The sequence below is a fragment of the Rhinopithecus roxellana genome, chromosome 13, assembly GCF_007565055.1.
Source record: "Rhinopithecus roxellana isolate Shanxi Qingling chromosome 13, ASM756505v1, whole genome shotgun sequence".
Lineage (NCBI taxonomy): Eukaryota > Metazoa > Chordata > Mammalia > Primates > Cercopithecidae > Rhinopithecus > Rhinopithecus roxellana.
This window is the reverse complement of record NC_044561.1, coordinates 117,400,945-117,423,734: the sequence shown is the minus strand read 5'-3', so window position 1 is coordinate 117,423,734 and position 22,790 is coordinate 117,400,945. Positions and strand designations below refer to the sequence as shown.

At 46.6% G+C, this 22,790-nt stretch overlaps 1 protein-coding gene across 5 annotated transcripts in view; it reads right to left on the bottom strand.

Moving 5' to 3' along the window:
• Positions 1 to 793: 793 nt before the first annotated feature.
• TOX2 (TOX high mobility group box family member 2) overlaps positions 794 to 22,790 on the bottom strand; it is a 158,709-nt gene continuing 136,712 nt past the window's right edge. For 2 of the 5 annotated variants that reach the window (XM_030915608.1, XM_030915610.1), the window contains exons 4-9: positions 18,837 to 19,076; positions 15,728 to 15,955; positions 5,547 to 5,627; positions 4,293 to 4,688; positions 3,518 to 3,645; positions 794 to 1,752 (exon numbers count right to left, since the gene is read on the bottom strand). In XM_030915608.1, coding sequence (XP_030771468.1) covers positions 1,716 to 1,752; positions 3,518 to 3,645; positions 4,293 to 4,688; positions 5,547 to 5,627; positions 15,728 to 15,955; positions 18,837 to 19,076 — 1,110 coding nt within the window. In that variant the 3' untranslated portion in view covers positions 794 to 1,715. The remainder of the gene's footprint in view (positions 1,753 to 3,517; positions 3,646 to 4,292; positions 4,689 to 5,546; positions 5,628 to 15,727; positions 15,956 to 18,836; positions 19,077 to 22,790) is intronic. The other 3 variants (XM_030915607.1, XM_030915609.1, XR_004052833.1) reach the window with 2 other exon arrangements.

Here is a 22,790-nt window from a genome sequence, read left to right as displayed (position 1 = left end):
GCCGCACGTTGCGGTGCTGCTGCTGATGGGATGGCAGGTGGCTGGTTTGTTTGGGGTTTTCTTTCTTATTTTTCCAAAGTGGATTACAAAATGCCCTCCAGTGGGGAAACTGCACCCCACTCCTGGGCTGTCATCTGGAAGGAGGGGTTTACCGTGATTGGAGAGTGAGAGGCTGGGAGAGCTGTCCTGAGGGTGTAGGCTCCTCTATCTGAGTCCCGAGCCTGGCTGGGAGCAGGGGCACCTGCCCCCACCTCAAAATGGCTGCAATGCAGGGTGCAAGCGTTGCAGCTTTCCAGCAGGCAATTGGTATTTTTCCAGATGTAGTTAAAACAGTCAGGTATTATTTGCCTTTTGTTGTTGTTGTTAGTATCACCATCTAATATCTGCTGGGAAACCTGGTTTAAAGAATCCCGTCTAGGATGCTTCCTACACTCAGGTTTGAAAAACCCCTTGGCCTCCTCCCTGGGTTCCCACTGCTCACTTCCACAAGCCTGGGAGGCCCCATCCTCCAGAGGAAGGGCTCGCCACTGTCACCAGCCGATGCAAGTTCCTGTGTGGCGGCACTCTTGCCCATACCCCTTTTCATCATCACAAGAGCCCTACAGGTCTGTACCACCGTTACCCCCTTAGAGGGCAAGACTGAGGTCAGGGTGCTCCCATCAGCTACACAAACCCACACGGGCTGGTAAAGGTCAGGCAAGACTTTGACCTGAGTCCATCTGGCCCGAGGGGCTCTATGCTTACTTTAGGAGGTTCAACCCTGACTCACCAAGGACAAGGAAACACAGACTTGTTTTCAGCTTTCAGAAGTTTTATTATAAAGAGATTTGAGAGAAGCACTGGGCACCAAGACAGACACTCGCCAGGGCCATGAAACAGCTGCAAACGACGTCAAGAACCCAAACCCAAACCAAACCCCAAAACCACGCACACGGTAGGATAAGCTGCAACTTTGTTCTCAAGGTTTCTTCATAAATAGACAAAAGTCGTCGCTGGCAATTTAAAACAGATGAACACATGGTTAAAAGGAGAGCGGTGCTCCGGGGTGGCTAGCAATCGTCCGGTCCTTGCTGTGAGGATGACGAAACGGTTTGGCAGCCGCTTTTGTGCACGTCTCCCTTAAGATAAAACTTAAAAATGTGCTAAGGATCATATAAAATGATTTTTACCTTAAAGGAAACTACTTTTTCTCCCCACAAAATAATCTTACAGATGTCTTCAGCACAGTTCTAAAACACGTAGTCAACTACTTACACGGAACCAACAGTTTCTAGGTTTCGTAATCTTTTGTTCACACTGGAAAACCGATGTGCACGTCTATGATGGGGGCCGGCCCCCTGGCCCATGCATCTGGGGTGGGTGTCCGTTGGTAAGCGACCCCGCCAGGGGCAGCCCACCTGAGCTGGGGCTGGGGCCAGGCATCCAGACATAGGGTACCGTGCGCAGGGCGAAGACAGGGTCCACAGTTACCCTGGAGCAAGCAGGTCAGCGGGCAGAAGGTTCCTGCAGGTTCTTTGGGCTGGCGGCGGGCAGTGGGCTGCCTCTGCAGAGTCTGGTGGGAGGTCGAGGAAGAGACTCAGCCCTCGGCAATGGGTGTGTCACTGCTCCCTCCGATGGGCCACCCCGCCTCTGGCCAGGGCCTCTTTTCTGCTGTCAGCCCTTCAGGCTCTGAGCAGTGCCTTCCAGCGAGCCTCGGGGATGGTGGGGAGGCGGGATTAGGTGAGGTAGAGCGATTTGTCCCTAGGGAGCAGGCTGTGAGAGAGAGGAGGGGCTGTCAAAGCTGTTGGGTACCTCCCCAGGCCAGGGGAGCACCAGGACCCCTGCACTCTACACGCCCCCCCAACCCCCACTGGATTCAGCTGCCCCTCTGCAGCCGAATGAGGGACTTGCAGCTGCTCCCCCACCCCCACCGCATTCTGCACCAAGCCCCTCCTGGAATCCCAGCAGGGGACCACCTGGTCCTCAGCCCTGGGTGAAAGGGCAGTAGTGTGTCTGTCCTTCATCGAGGCGCATGCTGATGGCACCATTGCTCTCACAGCCGTTTTTAATCACAGGAATTTGTAAATCTCAAACTGAATTAAGGGAGGGACAGGTGCTTTTTATGTTTTTAAAACAGCCCTGTTGCAGTCCGACCTCCATGCTGGATGTGATGGGCCAGCCTCAGGAGGCTTGGACATTGCATGACACTCCCCTACATGCCCTAAGTATTCTGACTTTTGAGAAGGAAAGTTGGGGGCGGGAAAGGGCTGGGCAGGAGGGTCTGCACGTGCTTGGGGTGCAGGGAAGGGATTCTTGCTGAGCCGAGTCCGCCCACCCACGTAGAATCTCACCCCAGGCATGTCAGAAACGGGACATGCACGGTGGCCACTTGTTCAGTGCCCAAGGGTGCTGGCGGGGTCAGTAGAGGAATCAGCCCTGTGCTGGGAGGATGAGGCTGGGGCTGGGGGCAGGGGTTCTCAGCAGCAAGGTGGCCACCCAACAAGTGCGCTGTGGCTTCCAGGGTGTGGCGCTATCCCTGGAACAGCTGCTTGGCATTACATTCCCCAGGTGTGGCTGTGGCACTCATTTTTGCCAAGGGAATGGGAACCCGGCTGGCGGGTGAAGGAGCAAGCATCCCTCCTCACTGCATCCTCCCTCTCCTGCTGGCTGGAGTGAAAGGTCACTCTTCCCCGGAGCTGGGGTGGCGTGGATCCAGGAAGACCTCTTAGAGGGAGGCGTTAGCATGGGTTTGAAAGGTGGAGTGCAGGACGGGAACGGAGGCCCACGGGAGGACTAGGTAGGACGCTGGGGTGCAGGGGAAAGGGGTCTCTAAGGTGTCTAATTCCTTGGGATAGATAGTGGGTCCGTTCTCCCACCGTGTCTCACCCAGGTCCCCTGTCCTGCATTCTCAGCTGTTCTAGTCTTGGGAGCTGCCCTGCCCAGTAGGCTCCACTCCCCACCGGGGCAGCCCACAGCCGAGGGCTGACTGATGAAGGGGTTAAAAAAGCCAGTTCCCTGACCTCCAGGTGGGAGCCACTCTAGCACAGTTCATGCTCCAGGGCTCCCACGGGATGAGGCACAAGCGAGTCTTCAGCTGAGGCCACATCCCCCCTCGGCTCCTTCCCCCACCCCATTCTGCCTCCCTCACCCCCTTCGCCTGCAGGCTTTCCCCAGCACATCCCCAAGGGCACCCAATCCCTGCTGCCTCAGGCTCTGCTTCTAGGGAACTGGCCTAAGATGCAGGACTCATCTGTGAATGTCACGTGGAAGCATTTGTGAAAAAAACAGGAGCAAGGAAGGAGCAGCAAGACTGAAGACTAGTCAGTTTCCCAAGCAGGCCTCAGCATCAGGCCAGCAGAGTCCTTCCGGGGCCTGGCTCTGCGGTGTCATCTGAGGTCTCGATCCCCTCGGCAGGGCTGACAGTGACTGCAGTGTCCTCCCCTGTCCACGTTGCCCGTGGTCATTCTCCCATCCCTGGCCATCCTATTCCCAGTCTCCCTGGCTGGCAGGACAAAGGCAGGGACAGGTGAGGACTAACCTGCAGGTGCTGATGCCACACTCCCCGCTGGGGTAGCTGCTGTCCCAGTCCCCGCTGCTGGTGGGGTTGGATGGGCCAGGTGAGCAGGACCCCGAGCTGCTGGGGAACTCAGAGATGTGTGGGAAGTCCTACAGATGGGGAAGGAGGAGGCCATGAGCCAAGGAGAGAAGGGGGCAGACTGTCCCAGGCCTCCCGGGGTGGGAGCCCCTGTGTCCAAGGGTGTCCACACAGAAGAGACACTGCCTCCATGTCACCCAGAATTGCCTCTCTGCCTCCAGGGCTGCTGCCTTGCTCCCAGTAGAGCACCCTGAGAAATATTCAACCCTTGTCTTGGCTGAATCAGGGGCTGAAGGACTTTGCTTTCAGGGCCTTTCCCTTTGTGGGCCTCAGTTTCCCAATCTGTAAAATGGAATTACTAAGCCCATTGACCTCTAAGGGCCATGTGAACCTTGTAGCAATCTCTGTGGAACAATTAGCAGGGGTAAGGTCTCGAAGGCTTTGGGAAAGGCCAGGGCTAGGGCTGAGGATGCAGGAAGCAGGGACTGGAATATCCTGAGTCAGTCTGGCAACTTGTGAACTGTTCACTGCAGCCAGCACATCTCAGATAAGGTGTGTGAGACCCACTTCCTAGACGTGGTAACTGAGGCTCAGAGAGGTCAGGTGCCAAGGCTGAGGTTATATCACCGGTCAGTGGCAGGGCTGGGCTTTGAAAGGGCAAAGCCGCTTCCCCTCCCCACACAGTTACAGAGAGCTGTTCCTGCTCTTCCCTGCTTACCTGTGGCCCTGGAGGTGAGGGGCTCATCGCCAGCTGCACCTGGAGTGCCATGGGGGTGGGCAGGACAGGGGGCTGGGGGGCTGGGGACATGCTAACAGGTGGACTGAGGAGGGCGCCCTGGGCGTGAGGGGGCAGTGACAGCTGCTGGTGCAGTGTGGGGCTGAGCGGGAAGGAGGGTGGTGGTGGCGGGGACGCACTGAGGCCTGGCAGCAGAGACTTGGAGCCCAGCGTCCGGGCGAGGCTGGCCGGGGAGGCCCCGCTGCGGAAGGCCTGCAGGTCCGACGGCGTCAGGAAGGAGGCCAGGCCTGGCATGGCATACATGGGCTGCTTGGGTGGGAGCATTTTGGCTGGTGGGTTTGCCTGAGTGCTCTTGGTCTCACCTTGATCCGGGGAGCTCTGGAAGGAGACAGGTATCAGTCACTGGAGAACAGAAGAGGGACGAACCAGAACTTGGGCTGTGAGGCCAGGAGGCTCTGCAACCCACTGACACGGCCCCTGGCTGGCTCTCTTGGGAGAGAGCTTGGACTAACCAGAGCTAGCACAGGGGCCTTAGTCCCCTTGGCTCTGAACATCCAGCCACCCACTGCTTTTATCTTTGGGGGGGTCCCCTCCCCATGGGGGAATCCATGCGCCTCAGCCTGGCCAGTGGGACAAGCACCATCCCACTGAGCCAGCTCTAATCATGCCCCTTCCAGCTTCTCTGCCTTTGCAGATGTTGTTCCCTTGACTTTGAACCGCCTTTTACTTGGCCTTTTATGGACCAATTTGTGTGCCATCTCCTCTGTAACAGGAACAACACCCACCTCCACTTGGGTCACGCATCCACAGCCACACCTAGCTTCCTACATTGCTGGTGTTGACAGAGGAGGCCGGGGGTGTGGTGACGAGGTGCCATATTTTGGTGTAGCATGTCCCAAGCCCCATCAGTGGTCAGAAGTAAAAGCCACATAAAACTGGCAAAACTGGGTTTGAATCCTAGTGCAGCCCCTTCAACAAACTGGATCTTTTCAGGCAAGTTGCTCAACCCCTCTGGGTGTTGGGTTCTTGTTGGAAGAATCCAGTGGAAAGAAATGCGTGTAAAGTGCCCAGAATGAGCCTGGCACGCTGTAGGTGCCCTGCAGACATGACCATGTAGTTCTGACCCATCCTTTCTAAGACCTGGGGTGCTGGCCTTCCCACGGGCCCCGGTTCTTGCTCCATTCCTCAAATGGCCCCACTCTGATCAGGGCTGTGCCTGGAGATTCCAGGTGTTACCTTGGAGACGAGGCTAGCCCGGTAGGCTGCCAGAGCCTTCAGATATTCCTTCTTGGCTGCTTCTGTCTTCCTCTTATAGGCCTGGAAGAGTCAACACATGAGCAACACTGGGGAGAAAGTTGCAGAAGAGATGTGGTGCAGGGTCCTGGGGTGGGAAGGCATGGATTCAAGGATCATGAATGGATGAGGGGGGTGGGGTCAGAAGCTGAGTCAGCCAGCCACTGGCCCCATTCTGGGAGCACTGCAGAGAAACTGCGGAGACCAGGCCATATCCCAGTTCCTCAGCAACTCCCTGTGTGGCCTTAGCCAACAGGCTTCACTTCTCTGGGTCTCCACGTTACATCAGCACAACTGATCACAGAAAGACAAGGCCCTTTGAAGCCCCCATTCTGATCCAGCGCAGTGCAGATTTCTTAATGCTGAGTCACCTGTGCAACCTAGAACGAACCTACTTGTTCATAGTATATTAGGCTGGATTCGGTGTGCTAATATCTTTTATTAAAAATTTTAGACCTAGATTCATATGTTATCGTAGGATTGGTCCGCGTTTGTTCACACCTCCTTGTTTCCACGGCTTTTGGTAGAAACAAGGAGGTGTGAACGACTTCGAGCTTAGCCTCGTGTGACTTGTGTTGGCCAATAAAAGCACAAATGTGATGCAAGCAGAGACTGACAAAGTGATCACATGTTAGTGAGCCCTCTTGCTACTCTTGGAACTCTTACTTAAAAAAATTATTTTTGTACATGAGTAAGTTCTTTAATGGTGATTTCTGAGATTTCGGTGCACCCACCATCTGAGCACTGTACACTGTACCTCATGTATAATCTTTTATCCTTCACCACCCCCATCCTTTCCCCCAAGTCCCAGAAGTCCACTGTATCATTCTTATGCCTTTGTGTCCTCATAGCTTACTTCCCACTTACGAGAACATACAATGTTTGGATTTCCATTCCTGAGTTACTTCACTTAGGATAATTGTCTCCAATTCCATCCAGGTTGCTGCAAATGCTATTATTTCCTACCTTTTTATGGCTGAGTGGTATTCCATGGTGTGTGTGTGTGTGTGTGTGTATGCACATACACACACACACACCCCCTATATTTTCTTTATCCACTCATTGATTGATGGGCATTTGGGCTGGTTCCATATTTTTGCAGTTGTGAACTGGGCTGCTACAAATATGTGTGCAAGTATCTTTTTTGTACAATTACTTCTCCTCTGGATGGATACCCAGCAGTGGGACTGCTGGATCAAACAATAGATCTACTTTTAGTTCTTTGGGGAATCTCCACACTGTTTTTCATAGTGGATGTACTAGTTTATATTCCCACCAACAGTGTAAAAGCGTTCCCTTTTTGCCACATCCATGCCAACATCTATTTTTATGATTATGGACATTCTTGAAGGAGTAAGGTGGTTTTGATTTGCATTTCCCTGATCATAATGATGTTAAGTATTTTTTAATATGTTTGTTGGTCATTTGTATGTTTTGAGAATTGTCCATCCATTTCCCTAGCCCAATTTTTGATGGGATTGTTTTTTTTTCTTGCTGATTTGAGTTCCTTTGTAGATTCTGGATATTAGTCTTTTGTCGGAAGTACAGATTGTGAAGATTTTCTCCCACCCTGTGGGTTGTCTGCTTACCCTGCTGGTTATTTCTTTTGCTGTGCAGCTTTTTAGTTTAATTAAGTCCCATCTATTTATCTCTGCTTTTGTTGCATTTGCTTTTGGGTTCCTTGGTCATGAAGTCTTTGCCTAAGCCAATGTCTAGAAGGGTTTTTCCAGTGTTATCTTCTAGAATTTGTAAGGTTTCAAGTCTTAGATTTAAGTCTTTGATCCATTTTGAGTTGATTTTTGTATAAGCTGAGAGATGAGGATCCAGTTTCACTCTTCTACATGTGGCTTGCCAATTATCCCAGCACCATTCGTTGAATAAGGTGTCCTTTCCCCACTTTGTTTTTGTTTGCTTTGTCAAAGATCAGTTGGTTGTAAGGATTTGGCTTTATTTCTGGGTTCTCTATTCTTTTCCATTGGTCTATATGCCTATTTTTATACCAGTATCATGCTGTTTTGGTGACTATAGCCTTATAGTACAGTTTGAAGTCAGGTAATGTGATGCCTCCAGATTTGTTCTTTTTGCTTAGTCATGCTTTGGCTATGAGGGCTCTTTTTTGGTTCCACATGAATTTTAGGATTGTTTTTTCTAGTTCTGTGAAGAATGACGGTGGTATTTTGATGGGAATTGCATTGAATTTATAGATTGCTTTTGGCAGTATGGTCATTTTCACACTATTGATTCTACCCATCCATCAGCATGGGATGTGTTTCCATTGGTTTCATCTGTGATTTCTTTCAGCAGTGTTTTGTAGTTTTCCTCGTAGAGAGAGGTCTTCCACCTCCTTGGCTAGGTATATTCCTAAGTATTTTATTTATTTATTTTTTAATTTTTTTGCAGCTAAAGGGGGTTGAGGTATTGATTTGATTCTCAGCTTGGTCACTGTTGGTGTATAGCAGAGCTATTGATTTGTATACATTAATTTTGTATCCTGAAACTTTGCTGAATTCATTTACCAGTTCTAGGAGGTTTTTGGATGAGTCTTTAGGTATATGATAATCCCATCAGCAAACTGTGACGGTTTGATTTCCTCTTTACTCATTTGGATGCCCTTTCTTTCTTTCTCTTGTCTGACTGCTCTGGCCAGGACTTCCAGTACTGCATTGAATAAAAGTGGTGACAGTGGGCATCCTTGTCTTGTTCTAGTTCTCAGGGGGAATGCTTTCAACTTTTTCCCATTCAGTATAATGTTGGCTCTGGATTTATCATAGATGGCTTTTATTACCTTAAGGTATGTCCCTTTTATGCCGATTTTGCTGAGAGTTTTAATCAAAGGGATGCTCAATTTTGTCAAATGCTTTTTCTGTGTCTATTGAGATGATCATGCGGTTTTAAATTCTGTTTATGTGGTATATCGCATTTATTGACTTGTGTATGTTAAACCATTCCTGCATCCATGGTATGAAACCCACTTGATCATGGTGGATTATCTTTCTGATACACCATTGAATTCAGTTAGCTAGTATTGTGTTGAGGATTTTTGCATTCATGTTCATCTAGGTATACAATCATGTCATCAGCAAACAGCAACACTTTGACTTCCTCTTTACAGATTTGGATGCTCTTTCTTTCTCTTGTCTGACTGCTCTGGCTAGGACAGTATTCTGTTGAATAGAAGTGGTAAGAGTGGGCATCCTTGTCTTGTTCCAGTTCTCAAGGGGAATGCTTCCAATTTTTCCCCATTCACTATAATGTTGGCTCTGGTTTATCATAGATGGCTTTTGTTACCTTAAGGCATGTCCCTTCTATGCTGATTTTGGGCATAGAAGGAATATTGGCCTGTAGTTTCCTTTTTTGTTGTTGTTGTTCTGTCCTTTCCTGGTTTGGGTATTAGGGTGATTAACTGGCTTCATAGAATAATTTAGGAAGGATTCCCTCTTTATTTTGTGGAATGGTGTCCTTTAAAAGTCTCATAGAATTCAGCTGTGAATCTATCTGGTCCTGAACTTTTTTTTTGGTTGGTAACTTTTTAATTACCATTTCAATCTCACTGCTTGTTTATTGGTCTGTTCAGAGCTTCTATTTCTTCCTGATTTAATCTAGGAGGATTGTATATTTCCAGGAATTTATCCGTCTCCTCTAGGTTTTCTAGTTTATGTACATAAAAGTGTTCATAGTAGCCTGGATGATCTTTTGTATTTCTGTGGTATCGGTTGTAATATCTCATGTTTTGTTTCTAAGTGAGCTTATTTGGATCTTCTCTCTTCTTTTCTTGGTTAATCTCACTAATGGTCTATCAGTTTTATCTTTTCAAAGAACCAGCTTTTTGTTTATCTTTTGTATTTTTTGGTTTCAATTTCATTTAGTTCTGCTCTGATCTTGGTCATTTCTTTTCTTCTGCTGCGTTTGGATTTGGTGTGTTCTCTTTCTCTAGTTCCTTAAGGCATGACCTTAGATTGTCTATTTGTACTCTTTCGGACTTTTTGATGTAGGCATTTAATGCTATGAGCTTTCCTCTTAGCACCGCTTTTGCTGTATCCCAGAGGTTTTGATAGGTTATGTTACTATTATCGTTCAAAGAATTTTATAATATCCATCTTGATTTCATTGTTGACCCAACAATCATTCAGGAGCAGGTTATTTAATTATTTCCATGTATTTGCATTGTTTTGAGGGTTCCTTCTGGAGTTGATTTCCAGTTTTATTTTACTGTGGTCTGAGAGGGTACTTGATATAATTTCTATTTTCTTAAATTTGTTGAGACTTGTTTTATGGCCTATTGTATGGTCTATCTTGGAGAATGTTCCATGTGCTGATGAATAGAATGTTCTATAAATATCTGTTAAGTCCATTTGTTGTAGGGTATAGTTTAAGTTCATTGTTTCTTTGTTCTTCTGTCGTGATGACCTGTCTAGTGCTGTCAGTGGAGTATTGAAGTTTCCCACTATTGTTGTTTTACTGTCATTCTCATTTCTTATGTCTAGTAGTAATTGTTTTTTAAATTTGGGAGCTCCAATGTTAGATGCATATACATTTAGGACTGCGATATTTTCCTGTTGGACTAGTTTTATCATTATATAATGTCCCTCTTTGTCTTTTTAAACTGCTGTTGCTTTAAAGTTTGTTTGGTCTGATATAAGAATAGCTATTCCTGCTCACTTTTGGTATCCATTTGCATGAAGTATCTTTTTCCACCCCTTTACCTTAAGTTTATGTGAGTCCTTATGTGTCAGGTGAGTCTCTTGAAGACAGCAGATACTCAGTTGGTCAATTCTTATTCATTCTGCTATTCGGTATTTTTAAGTGGAGCATTTAGGCCATTTACATTCAATGTTAGTATTGAGATGTGAGGTACTATTCTTCTATTCGTTGTGCTATTTGTTGCCCAAATACCTTGTAGTTTTTAAAAAATTGTGTTATTATTTTAGAGGTCCTGTTAGATTTATGCTTTAAGGAGATTCCATTTTGGTGTATTTCAAAAATTTGTTTCAAGACTGAGCTCTTTTTAGTAGTTCTTGCAGTGCTGGCTTGGTAGTGGCAAATTCTCTCAGCATTGGTTTGAAAAAAAGAACTGTATTTTTCCTTCATTTATGAAACTTAGTTTTGCTGGATACAAAATTCTTGGCTAATTGTTTAAGGACCCCAATCCCTTCTGGCTTATAGGGTTTCTGCTGAGAAATCTGCTGTTAATCTGATAGGGTTTCCTTTCCTTTTTTTGTGATGAGTTTCTCAGGTGTTCTTTGAGTTTCTTGTATTTGGATGTCTAGATCTCTAGCAAGGTCAAGGAAGTTTTCCTCAATTATTCCCTCAAATATATTTTCCAAACTTTTATATTTCTCTTCTTCCTCAGGAACACCAATTATTCTTAGATTTGGTCATTTAACATAATCCCAAACTTCTTGGAGGCATTGTCCATTTGTTAAAATTCTTTGTCTTTGTTGAATTGGGTTAATTTGAAAGCCTTGTCTTTGAGCTCTGAAGTTCTTTCTTCCACTCGTTCAATTCTATTGCTGAGACTTTCCAGTGTATTTTGCATTTCTCTGTGTCCTTCATTTCTAGAAGTTGTGATTGTTTTTATTTATGCTCTTTCTCTGGAGACTTTTCTATTCATATCCTGTATAATTTTATTTTAACAACCTTCTGAATTCTTTTTCTGGCAATTCAGAGATTTTGTCTTGGTTTGGATCCATTGCGGTTGAGCTAGTGTTATCTTTTGGGGATGGTAAATAACTTTGTTTTGTCATATTACCAGAATTATTTTTCTGGTTCCTTCTCATTTGGGTAAACTATGTCAGAGGGAAGATCTGGGAGTCAAGCGCTGCTGTTCAGATTCTCCTGTTCCTTGGGGTTGTCCCCCTTTCCCTAGGGATGTGTTTTCCTGAGAACCCTGCTGCAGTGATTGTTATTTCTCTTCTGGATCTAGCCACCCAGCGGAGCTACCGGGCTCCAGGCTAGTACTGGGGAGTGTCTGCAAGGAGTCCTGTAATGTGATCTGTCTTCAGGTCTCTCCTCCATGGATATCAACACCTGCTCCGATGGAAGTAGCAGGGGAGTGAAGTGGACTCCATGAGGGTCCTTAGTTGTATTTTTAAGTGCACTGGCTTTGTGTTGGCCTCCAGCCAGGAGGTGGCACTTTCAAGAGTGCATCAGCTGCAATAGTATAGGGAGAATACAAGCTTGCCCTAGTGTCAGGCGGTGGGCGGGGCCATAGAGTTCCCAAGAGATTATGTCCTTTGTCTTGGTCTTTCTCTACCTGCCCTGTTAGCCTATCAGGTAGGGGCAGGGTTAGGCGTGTCTGAGCTCAGACTCTCCTTAGGTGGGGCTTGCTGCAGATGCTGTGGGGGGTGTGGTTCCCAGGGGGATTATGGCTCACTCTGCTGCATCACACAGGTCATCAGGGAAGTGAGGGAAAGCTGGCAGCCACAGGCTGGTCTCACTCCCACCATGCACCCCCAACAGCACTGAGTTTACTTCCAGGCAGCCAGTGAACAGGGCTGAGAACTTGCCCCAGGCTACAGGCCTCCCAGCTGAGAAAGCAAGCCAACTCACAGTTCCTTGGCTGTCCCAGAGAGTCTGCAGCAGCAATCCACCTCCTTCAAAGGGTCTATGGATTCTTCTGGCTTTCCTAGCATGTTCCTGTGGTAGTTCTTGGAGCAAAAGTTTACAATGTGAGTCTCCACGTGCTGCTCTGTCTGTCCGAGTGGGAGCTGCAAGTTAGTCCTGCCTCCTTTCCATCATTTTTCTGCTCTAAAGCTGCTCTTGGAACTCTGACTTGCTATGTGAATAAACATGAGCTAGTCTGCTGGATGATGAGAGACACATGTCCCAGTTTGGCTCCACTGCTCCAACTGACAGCCATCCAACTCCCAGAAGCAGAGATGCCTAATTTACTGTAGTTTACCACTGATGCAAATGGGTGAGCCCAGCCAAGAGCAGCAGCAGAACCATCCTGCTGAGCCCAGAACAGTTCATGGATCCTCAGAATCATAAGTTGAATACATGATTATTGTTTTAAACCATTAAATTTTGGTATTGTTTATTACACATTCAAAATTAAATGATGCAGTTAGCTTCATTATGTTTTAGTGTCAAGGTTACATTGTATATAAGGATTTGTGAAGGTTTTCTTATTTTTCTAAGTCTTGGAATTATGAACTCTTTGATGATTTGAAAGAACTTTCCTATCCATCATCTAGGCTTGAAACGTTTGGGGGATAGGCAGGGGTTTTTTATTTCCTGTTATTTTCTCACTACCTCTCTTGGTTGTTAGTGTATTAATAGTAAAATAAGAATATAAGTCACATTTCTAAATGTGATTTCAAAAACTGACACAAGCTAACATCCAGCCTTATGCTTAATAGTGAAACATGAGAGGTAATGCAAAGTAAGAATACCACTATCCCCACCATTGCTGAACATCTCTTTTTTAGAAGTCCTAGTCAACATAACTGGGAAAGAAAACAAATTAGAAATCTGAGAAGTGAGGAGACAAAATAAGGAGACAAGGCTGGATCTAGTGGCTCATGCCTCTAATCCCAGCACTTTGGGAGGCATTTGAGGCTAAGAGTTTGTCAGCCTGAGCAACACAGCAAGACCCTGTCTCTATGAAAAAACAAAATGAAATAAATTTTGTGGGGCATGGTGATGCACAGCATGCCTGCAGGCCCAGCTACTTGGGAAGATGAGCTAGGAAAAGTGCTTGAGTCCAGGAGTTCAAGGCTGCAGTGAGCTATGATCGTGCCACTAACCTCTAGCCTGGGTGACAGAGTGACACCCTGTCTCTTAAACAACAAAGGAGACAAAATTATTATTTGTAAAAGATATATGTGTATAAATATGTACATAACTGTAGACACTTTTTTTAAGCCTAGAAGATTCAGGAATTAAAAATGATCAGAAATGATTAATTTGTAACTGCCAAGCTTACTATTTTCATTCCTAACTTTTTATACATCAACAAGTTGCTAGGAAAATGGGGAGAAACATGCCATTTATAATGCATTAAGTAAAAGGAGAGAGATGCCCATTATTGGATGGAAATAAATATATGCCAAGTAAATATATTCTTGGGTTAGAAATAAAACACCAGGCGGGTAAGCAGAAATGAAACCGACACGGGCTGGGACTCTCAACCGCCTTTGCTTGCCTCTGGGCTGTGCTGAATGAGGTCAGAGAAAGCATCGGTGGAAGGAATGCCTGGGGACATAGCACTTGAGACCACTGTCTCTCCAGACGGTATAAAAGGGCAAGGAAATTCCTCCACCAAACAAAAAAAACCTGCAGTCTTTTGAAAGGGAATTGGTTGCCAACAAAACACACAAATGAAAAAGACAGATGTCGCTGTAGCAAAAGCCTCAGTGCCCTGCCAATATCCCCCGGTCCTTACCCCTGTCCTACAAACATGCTCTACTTCCAGCTGCCACCGGCTATATTCCTTTGCCTGGAGGTCCCTCTGGTGGCAGGAGCCTGGCATGTGTAGCAGGTCAGAGGTGCTGCAGAAGGAAGGAATGCTGGTGTCCACCCCAGCACCCTTGCCCCTCAGACAGGATGACCCTGAGGCCCGGCACATTCTAAGCAGGCTCCTGAGTTCCCAGCAGGACTGTGCTCTAGTTGCCCATGGTGGATTCTCCTGGGACAATGTGCCCTTTCCTGGCTGCCCTCCTTTCCCTGTCTCATTTCCCTACTCTCCTACCAGAGGTGGCGGTCATCTCACAAATAAACTCTCTGCATTATAACATATTCCAAAATTACCTAAAATTTCAGAATACAGTAAAGGAGATGTTTCAAATAAGTCAGTAATTCATCTCTCTGCCCCAAGCCTGCTACTTTCCCCATATTTCCCATCCAGTGACTGGCATCTCCATTTACTCAGAATGCAAGCCAGATGCAAGGAGGCTGCCAGGATGTCCCCTACCCCAAACCATTCTGGAAGATGCTCCAGGCCCCACCTTCCCCCACCTGGATGACTGTGCACCCTCCACATCTACTCTTACCTGCCTTATGCTGCCATTCTGGTCTCTCCTCTGCGTAAAACTCTTCACTGGTTTTCTCTGCGTAAAACTCTTTACTGGTTTTCTCTCCTCTTAGAACAGGGCCTGACTCCTTCCAAGGTCTGCAAAGCCCAGCATAATCTGGCCCCTGCCTGCCTTTCCAGCTCCGTCTCTGCCTTGGGGACTCTCACTGTCCCCTCTCTGGCCATCCTGGTCTCCTTTCAGTCCCCTGTGCTTTTCCACGCCCCTTCCCTTACCAGGCCTCCCTGCCTGGAACACTTCCCCTCCTCCAAAGAGAACTCACTCTTCAGGTCTCACCTGGAGACCTGACCCCAGGGACAATGTCCGTCCCTGCTCTTTCCACTCTCATGAACTATGTATCCTCCTGGTACATGGCACAATCACAACTGTAATTTTACATTTACTCATTGCTTATTTGATTCATGTCTCTCATGCCAACATCCCAATTGAGCCTCCTGCTTCTACAGATGTGAGTTCAAATCCTGACTCTACCTTGATCCACGCTGGTGACCCTGGGCGAGTCACTTTACCTCTTGGTGTCTCTACCAAAACAGGAAAGCAATGGCTACTCCACAGGGTGTTATAAGGATTCAGTGAAATACCGGAGGGAGAGCTCAGCCCAGACAAGAGCTCAGAGAATGAGTTGCCAGCACCCCTGTTTTACAGACATGAAAACTGAGGCTCAGAGTTTAGGTGGTCAGCCTGAGGTCACACAGCTGGCAACTCCATTTGCTTACCAGCTAGTTCTGCTCTCTATTCTCCCTGGAGGCCTTTAGAGGAGGCCACAGTCACATGGTCAGCGGGATAGGAAGCTCTGGCCTGGACTCCAGACTTTTAGGGTTGGAGGGAGAAGATGGATGGAGATGCTTGTTCTCGTTTTATCAAGGGGGAAGCAGAGGTTCACAGTGGTTAAGTTGCTAGTAAATGCAGTTGGTTAGTAGAATTGGAAGGCAACCAGCTTCCCAGTTTATGGATGGGCAACTGAGCCCAGGAAAGACCTCTGCAAGAGTCTCTAGTTCCAGAGCTGGGCCTGGTTTCAGACCTTCAAAGTGTGTCCTTGGCTCCAGGACCACAAAGCCTCAGGGGATGGCCCAGAAAGAGAGGGAGGCTCACCTGCTTCTGTTCCTCTCCCAGGCTGTCCCACATGGAGGCCACGATTTTGGACACGTCACCGAAAGTGGCACTAGGGTTCTGACCCTTGATGGCGGCCTGAGTGTCTCTGAAGAAGAGTGCGTAGGCGGACACAGGCTTCTGTGGCTCGTTGGGGTCCTTCTTTTTCTTCTTCTTTGGGTTCTTGGCCTTTTTTCCCGGGTCGGCTGAAGGTCTCTTTTCTCCCGATATCTGCCCAAGTGAGAAGAGTCAGATAACCAAAGGGCCTCCTGCCAAAGGCAATCAACACAGACTCCGGCCAAGCTGCACTTTTCCAGCCCTGCTCATGCACAGATAACCACTCGCGAGGTGGAAAGGGCAATGGCCAGACAGACACACACACCCTGGGTGGGTGTTTAACTCATTAAAGAGAACCAGCATGATTGTAAAGTTGATTCAGAGAAATGCAGGAGGAGAAGACGACTGCATAGTCACTGAAAGAATGGAAAGAATGCTGGAATTAGATTACTAAATTACACGTAAAAGTGGTTAGTGCCAATAGAACACTAAAACTATCACCTTTAGGACTTTTAATCTTTTCTACTGGACAGAAATTGGCATCTCTACTAGGCAAAGTTAATTTGCCTTATAGTCAGACAAAAATCACTTATATCTCTTATTACATTTTCCCCCCCAAGGTAACCTCTTCTTTTACAGAGTTATAAAATCCCCTAATCAATAATGAATAATGAATCAAAGCAAAGGTCCACTTTCCTAGAGAATCAGATAATTCTTGAGTGAGCCTGTTAGCCAGTGCCTTGGTATGACATTGAAAGAATGTGCAGTTATTTGTGGGCCTATTTCCAAGTTTGGAGTGTGTGTGCATGTGTGTAGATATATGTGTGTATATATACATGTGTATATGTGTGTATATATACGTGTGTGTGTGTGTATATATATCTGCTCTCCTACTTGTGATCACAAATAATCCCCAAAAAGGATCCTGCATTACAAAAGGCTGGTCTCCACCACTATGTTTCAGCTGTGCAGCTTTGAGCAGGTGGCTTAGTCTCTGGACCCCTGTAAAGTGGGGAGGGGATGAAGCTAAAGCGACTGTTACTGGGTCAGCCGTGGAGCCAGTGGCTTCACCCTGGACAGACCGCAGGACCACGATCCTGTGAACACTGACTTCGGGCTTCCAGAGCGGGGGAGGGGGTGGTTGGGATGCCCACCACAGACCTCAGTGGGACTCTGTTGGGTCACTCAACCCATGCAGGTACAGGGGACTTTGGTCAAAAGCCCTGGACCCTGCAGTGAAGACTCTGGCTCTAGGAGCCAAGAAGATGGAGGTGACACATTGAACTGATGATAAAGCCATGGGCCAGTAGGCATGATCAGGCATCCATCTCTGAAGAACATGGTTCTGTTCCTGAGGCTTATCTCTGTAGCCACCCCCTTCTCCAAGCCCCAGTTACATTAGCACCATGGTGTGGTGCTAGCAAGATCAGGGATGAAGAGGCATGCTGTCATTGATAAAGTCCTGAACAGTCACAGCAGGGCAGGGGGTTGAAGGCACATGCACTGGACTACACCTGTAGCCTCCTGGGTTTGAACCCTGGTTCCCCAACTTACTAGCTGTATGATAACAGATACATAGGGCCGGGCACGGTGGCTCAAGCCTGTAATCTCAGCACTTTGGGAGGCTGAGACGGGCGGATCACGAGGTCAGGAGATCGAGACCATCCTGGCTAACCCGGTGAAACCCCATCTCTACTAAAAAATACAAAAAACTAGCCGGGCAAGGTGGCGGGCGCCTGTAGTCCCAGCTACTCGGGAGGCTGAGGCAGAAGAATGGCGTAAACCTGGGAGGCGGAGCTTGCAGTGAGCTGAGATCCGGCCACTGCACTCCAGCCTGGGCGACAGAGCAAGACTCCGTCTCAAAAAAAAAAGAAAATAGATACATTATTTCCCCATCTGCCAAACAGAGATAATAACGGTCCCTGCCCCAGAGGACTTTTATGAGGATTACATGGACGTATACTTGTTACGTGTTTAGAGCAGTGTCTGGCCTATAGGGAGTGTTTGTTAAACAAAAACCGTTCCTGCAAGAACTATAATAGAGGTCGAGTCATCCTTAGGATGAAGCTGGGCCAGGATCCAGAGGTAAACTCCCTCTTCCCCCGAAGTCCAGGGTTACTGCCCCAGGTCTCTGGGAGGCCACCATGTGGAAGGAACACTGGATCGACAGAGGTAGGAGGCATGAAGGGAGGTAAGTCTTGATTCCACCACTAGCTCGCTGGGAGGCCCCAGGCAAACACCTTCTGTCTTTGGCCTTTCTGGGCCTCTGTTTTTCTCCCTGGTAAGACCAGATGTTCTCTCACTGGGAGGTGGATTTGGAGTCAATGCAAAGAAGGGCCAGAGCCTGGACAGGTGGCAGGTTCTCATCCCTACTATGTCTACCATGTTCTTGAAGAGGACAAACCACTCGACTCCAGGAATGTTGGGGGGACCTATGTTCCCACCGGGGGGGGTCATTTTTGCACCCCACCCTCAAGGTCAGTGAATACTCTAGGCCCAGAGGTGCTGCCTTCTGGACCACACAGTTTTGTCAGAATATTTTCTCCTAAAAGGGCCAAATGGCTGCAAATGTGACCCCAATGGCCTTGCTGAAGCCGTCCACACCTCTGAAATCGCCTACTGGCCTTCAGGAGTCAGGCTTTGCCAACTTTCACAGGATTTTCTCACTCCATTCCCTCGACATTTGTTGGAATTTTCTCTGCTTTACACACAAGGCTGTGGAAGCCCCGAGGGGGGACACAGCTTGTCAAGGACACTCAGCACATGGAGCAGCCAAAGCCCTACGTCCCAAGGCCCATAGGTGCCATCCCCCTGACCAGGTGCTCCACCTGCCAATGTGCCTTTTCCTTGGCTTCCAGCATGGCCTGGGTATCTTAACAGAAAACCATTGAGCTCTGTGGCGGATATCTCAACCACCACCAGGAAGGCCTGCTCAGTCCCAAGACATCGGGCTTTTCTAGTCTTGACTAGAGGGAGGCGATGCCCATTTCCCCACAGGACCCCTTCCCTGCCAACAGGAGAGCAGCTTCAGGCTCTGTTCCTCCACTGCACATACCTTGAAATGCGCTTCTGACTCCTCTTCCTGCGTGGAGCTGGAGGGAGAGGGGGTTGCTGACTTGCTCCCCGGGGGTGATGGGGAGCTGTGGGCGATGCTGCTCCGGATGCCCATCTGCGAGATGAGCTGGGACTGGCTGAGGGCACTCATGTGGCTGGCCAGCATTGCCGGGCGACCCAGCAGGGGCCCGGGCCGGCCTGAGTCATAGGCAGCCACCTCCGAGTGGACCATCTCCTGGATCTAAGAGAGGAGGACAGGGGGTTTGAGTTAGGAAGGATCTGTCCTGCCACTCCATCACATCTGTGCTAGCAGACTGGGAGGAGGGAATGCAGAGGAGAAGTGATGGGTGCGGCTCCTGCTCTGATCCCTGACAGGCGAATCTCAAGATGGAGCCCCAACGCACTCGTGGGAAAACGGCAGCTCCGTGGCTGTGTGCCATTCTACTGACACTCACCTCGGACAGATGCTTCGCATTTCAGCCCCTGCCAGAGAGCTCAGTCCCGTTATGTTGGATCATTTGATGAGACTGAGTCTTCCCTCCTGGAATGTGATATGTCTCGGCATGAACTAAGCAGTCAGCATGACAGCAAAGCACACGGATGCTGGACACTAACTACATTTTGAATCCTGGTCCTGCCATCTACCAGCTGGGTGACTTTGGCCAAGTTACTTAACCTCTTTGTGCCTCAGTTTCTTCATCTGTAAAATGTGGATACGAGCAAACCTACACTCTAGAGTTCTTAAAGATCAAATGTACCTGGCATACCATGAGCCCTATACTGTATAAGCATGTGTTAAATACACTGAATAAATTTCTTGATAAAGTTGAGCACTTTCCTTCCTACAGGTCAGCAATTTTATTGTTAACTCCATTCCCCATTATATTTTCTAACTGGTTACTTCTGGAATATAAGCAAACTACTGGTTTTTACATATAAGCATTTCTCACACTAAACACACATTTAGAATAAGACTTTGGACCTAAATATGTGTCCACGCCCTGTTCAGTGAAGCATACCTATTTGCATACTCGTACGAGTTTTCTTTCCTCTGCATCTGTGGCTATTTCCCCTTTCTAATTTCTAACATCAAGTATCTGTTTTTCTCTCACTTTTTCTTCATTAGGAAAACAAATGGCCTTTCAGTTTTATGTGGGTTTTGTTTCTTTTCTCCTCAAAAGAATCAAATCTCAAGTTTATCACTTCTGCCTCTGTTTTCTAATTCTTTAATATCTCATCTTATCTTTATCCCTTCCTCCGCATTTTAAAGATTTATAGTTGTTGCTTCCCCCTCAATTTTGAGTCATATTTTATTTTTTAATTGACAAATGACAAATTGTATATATTTATATGTACGATATGTTTTGATGCATATATACACTGTGAAATCATTAATATATTCATCACCTCATATAGCATTGCTCAGATGAGAACATTTAAAATCTACTTTCTTTGTTCCAAGAGTTGTTCAAGAAGAGTTCTGGAATACCATTTGACCCAGCAATCCCATTACTGGGTATGTACCCACAGGAATATAAATCATTCTATTATAAAGATACATGCACGTGTATGTTCACTGCAGCATTATTCACAATAGCAAAGACACGGAATCAGCCCAGATGCCCATCAATGATAGACTAGATAAAGAAAATGTGGTACATATACACCATGGAGTACTATACAGTCATAAAAAGGAATGAGATCATGTCCTTTGCAGGGACATGGATAGAGCTGGAAGCCATCAACCTCAGCAAACTAACGCAGGAACAGAAAACCAAACACCTCATGTTCTCACTTATGAGTGGAAGCTGACCAATGTGAACACTTAGACACAGGGAGGGAAACCACACACTGGAGCCTGTTGTCAGGGGCAAGAGGAGGGAGAGCATCAAGAAAAATGCTAATGCATGCTGGGTTTAATACCTAAGTGATAGGTTGATAGGTACAGCAAACTACCATGGCACACATTTACCTATGTAACCTGCACACCCTGCACATATACCCTGGAACTTAGAGAATCTAACTAAAAGAGTTCTGGAAATTCTAAGTGGCTAATTTTCTTTTGGCTACCATTTCTAGTAACAAAAATGATGAAAGAATGGGGTCTGTACTATTCACAAGTTTGAGACTTTGTTAAGGTTTTCTTTGGGACCCAAATATGATTAAATTGTGTACATATTCCACAGTCCTTATAAAGAATAGGGCATGTTTGCAGATGAATACAGCAGTATAATATTTATCCATTCCATCAGCGATTATTCTTTAGATTCCTCACCTTTTTGGCTCTTTAATCTGACACAGGCTTGTCCAGATTGCCTGCAATTTTTTCTGCTTTCATAAAAAATTTCCCTTTAATGCATAAAGTGTTTTGGGAATTTGATGTTGGTTTTGTTTTGTTTTTGAGACGGAGTATTGCTTTGTCGCCCAGGCTGGAGTGCAGTGGGCTCACTGCAACCTTTGCCTCCTGGGTTCAAGTGATTCTCCTGCCTCAGCCTCCCAGGTAAGCTGGGACTATAGGTGGAGCCCCCATGCCTAATTTTTATATTTTTAGTAGAGACAGGGTTTTGCCATATTAGCCAGGCTGGTCTCAAACTCCTGACCTCAAGTGATCTGCCCACCTCGGCCTCCCAAAGTGCTGGGATTACAGGCATGAGCCACCACGCCCAGCCCTGATGTTCGTTTTTATTGCAAAAAGAAGACAATTATATTTTCATTATGGGGATTAAACTAGTATCTTTTTGGTCTCATATTTTGCCTCGAATTCCGTGGAGTCTGGTATTAATAATGCTGTCCTTGCCTGTATATGTGTTTGAATGTGTCTGGCATGTCTTTTTTTATTACATATCTCTTAGTTTTTATTTTTTAGGGTTACTTTTGTCAAATGGTGTTTTTGTTATGATCAGCTTTAGAAAATGAACTTTTCCCTTATGCCCTAGAACAGAATAAACAACATATAAATTACATTTTCCTTAGAGAATGGAAGAGCTTAAACAGAAAACCATCTGAGGCCCAGTGCTTTTTGTTTTCACAATATCCTTCATGGCTAATAGGTCTATTTTAGTTTCCATTTTTTCTTGAGTCAGTTTTGGTAAATTTTATATATATATGCATACATACACACATTTATTCATTTTATCCAGATACTAACACATACTAGCATATAACTGGATAATATGTTTTTAAATACACTCTATGGTTTTCATCCATTCCCATTCACAATTGTAATATTGTGAATACATGTTGCTTTTTAAAATTTTCCTTTTCAAAAGTTTATATATTTATTTTTTATTTGAGACGTAGTCTTGCTCTGTTGCCCACACTGGAGTGCAGTGACACTATCTCGGCTCACCACAACCTCCACCTCCTGGGTTCAAGCGATTTTCCTGCCTCAGCCTCCTAAGTAGCTGGGATTACAGGCCCATGTCACCACACCTGGCTACTTTTTGTATTTTTAGTAGAGAAGGGGTTTTGCCATGTTGGCCAAGCTGGTCTCAAACTCTTGACCTCAAGTGATCCGATCTCAGCCTCCCAAAGGGCTGGAATTACAGGCATGAGTCACTGCACCCAGCCAAAACTTTATATATTTCAACTGTCTAGCCAAAGAACCAGTTCTTAAATTTTTTAAAAAATTGACAACTTTCATAATTCATTAAATTCTGCTTTCTTCTCTATTAATGTTGACTTGAGGTATCATGTTGTTGTTTACATAGGTTTTCAAATTAAGCTATTTTTCACAGTTTCTTTTTCAGTAATAGAAACATCTAGGGCAGGAATTGAGACAAGCAATTTTGCCATGCAGGAGGCATTTCTCTGAAGACATTTTTGGTTCTGACAGCTGGAGGGTGGGAAGCTACAGGCATCTGCTGGGTTGTGGCCAGGGATGTTCCCACCAAACAAAGAATTGTTCATCCCAAAATGTCAATAGTGCTGAGGTTGAGAAACCCTGCTCTGTAAC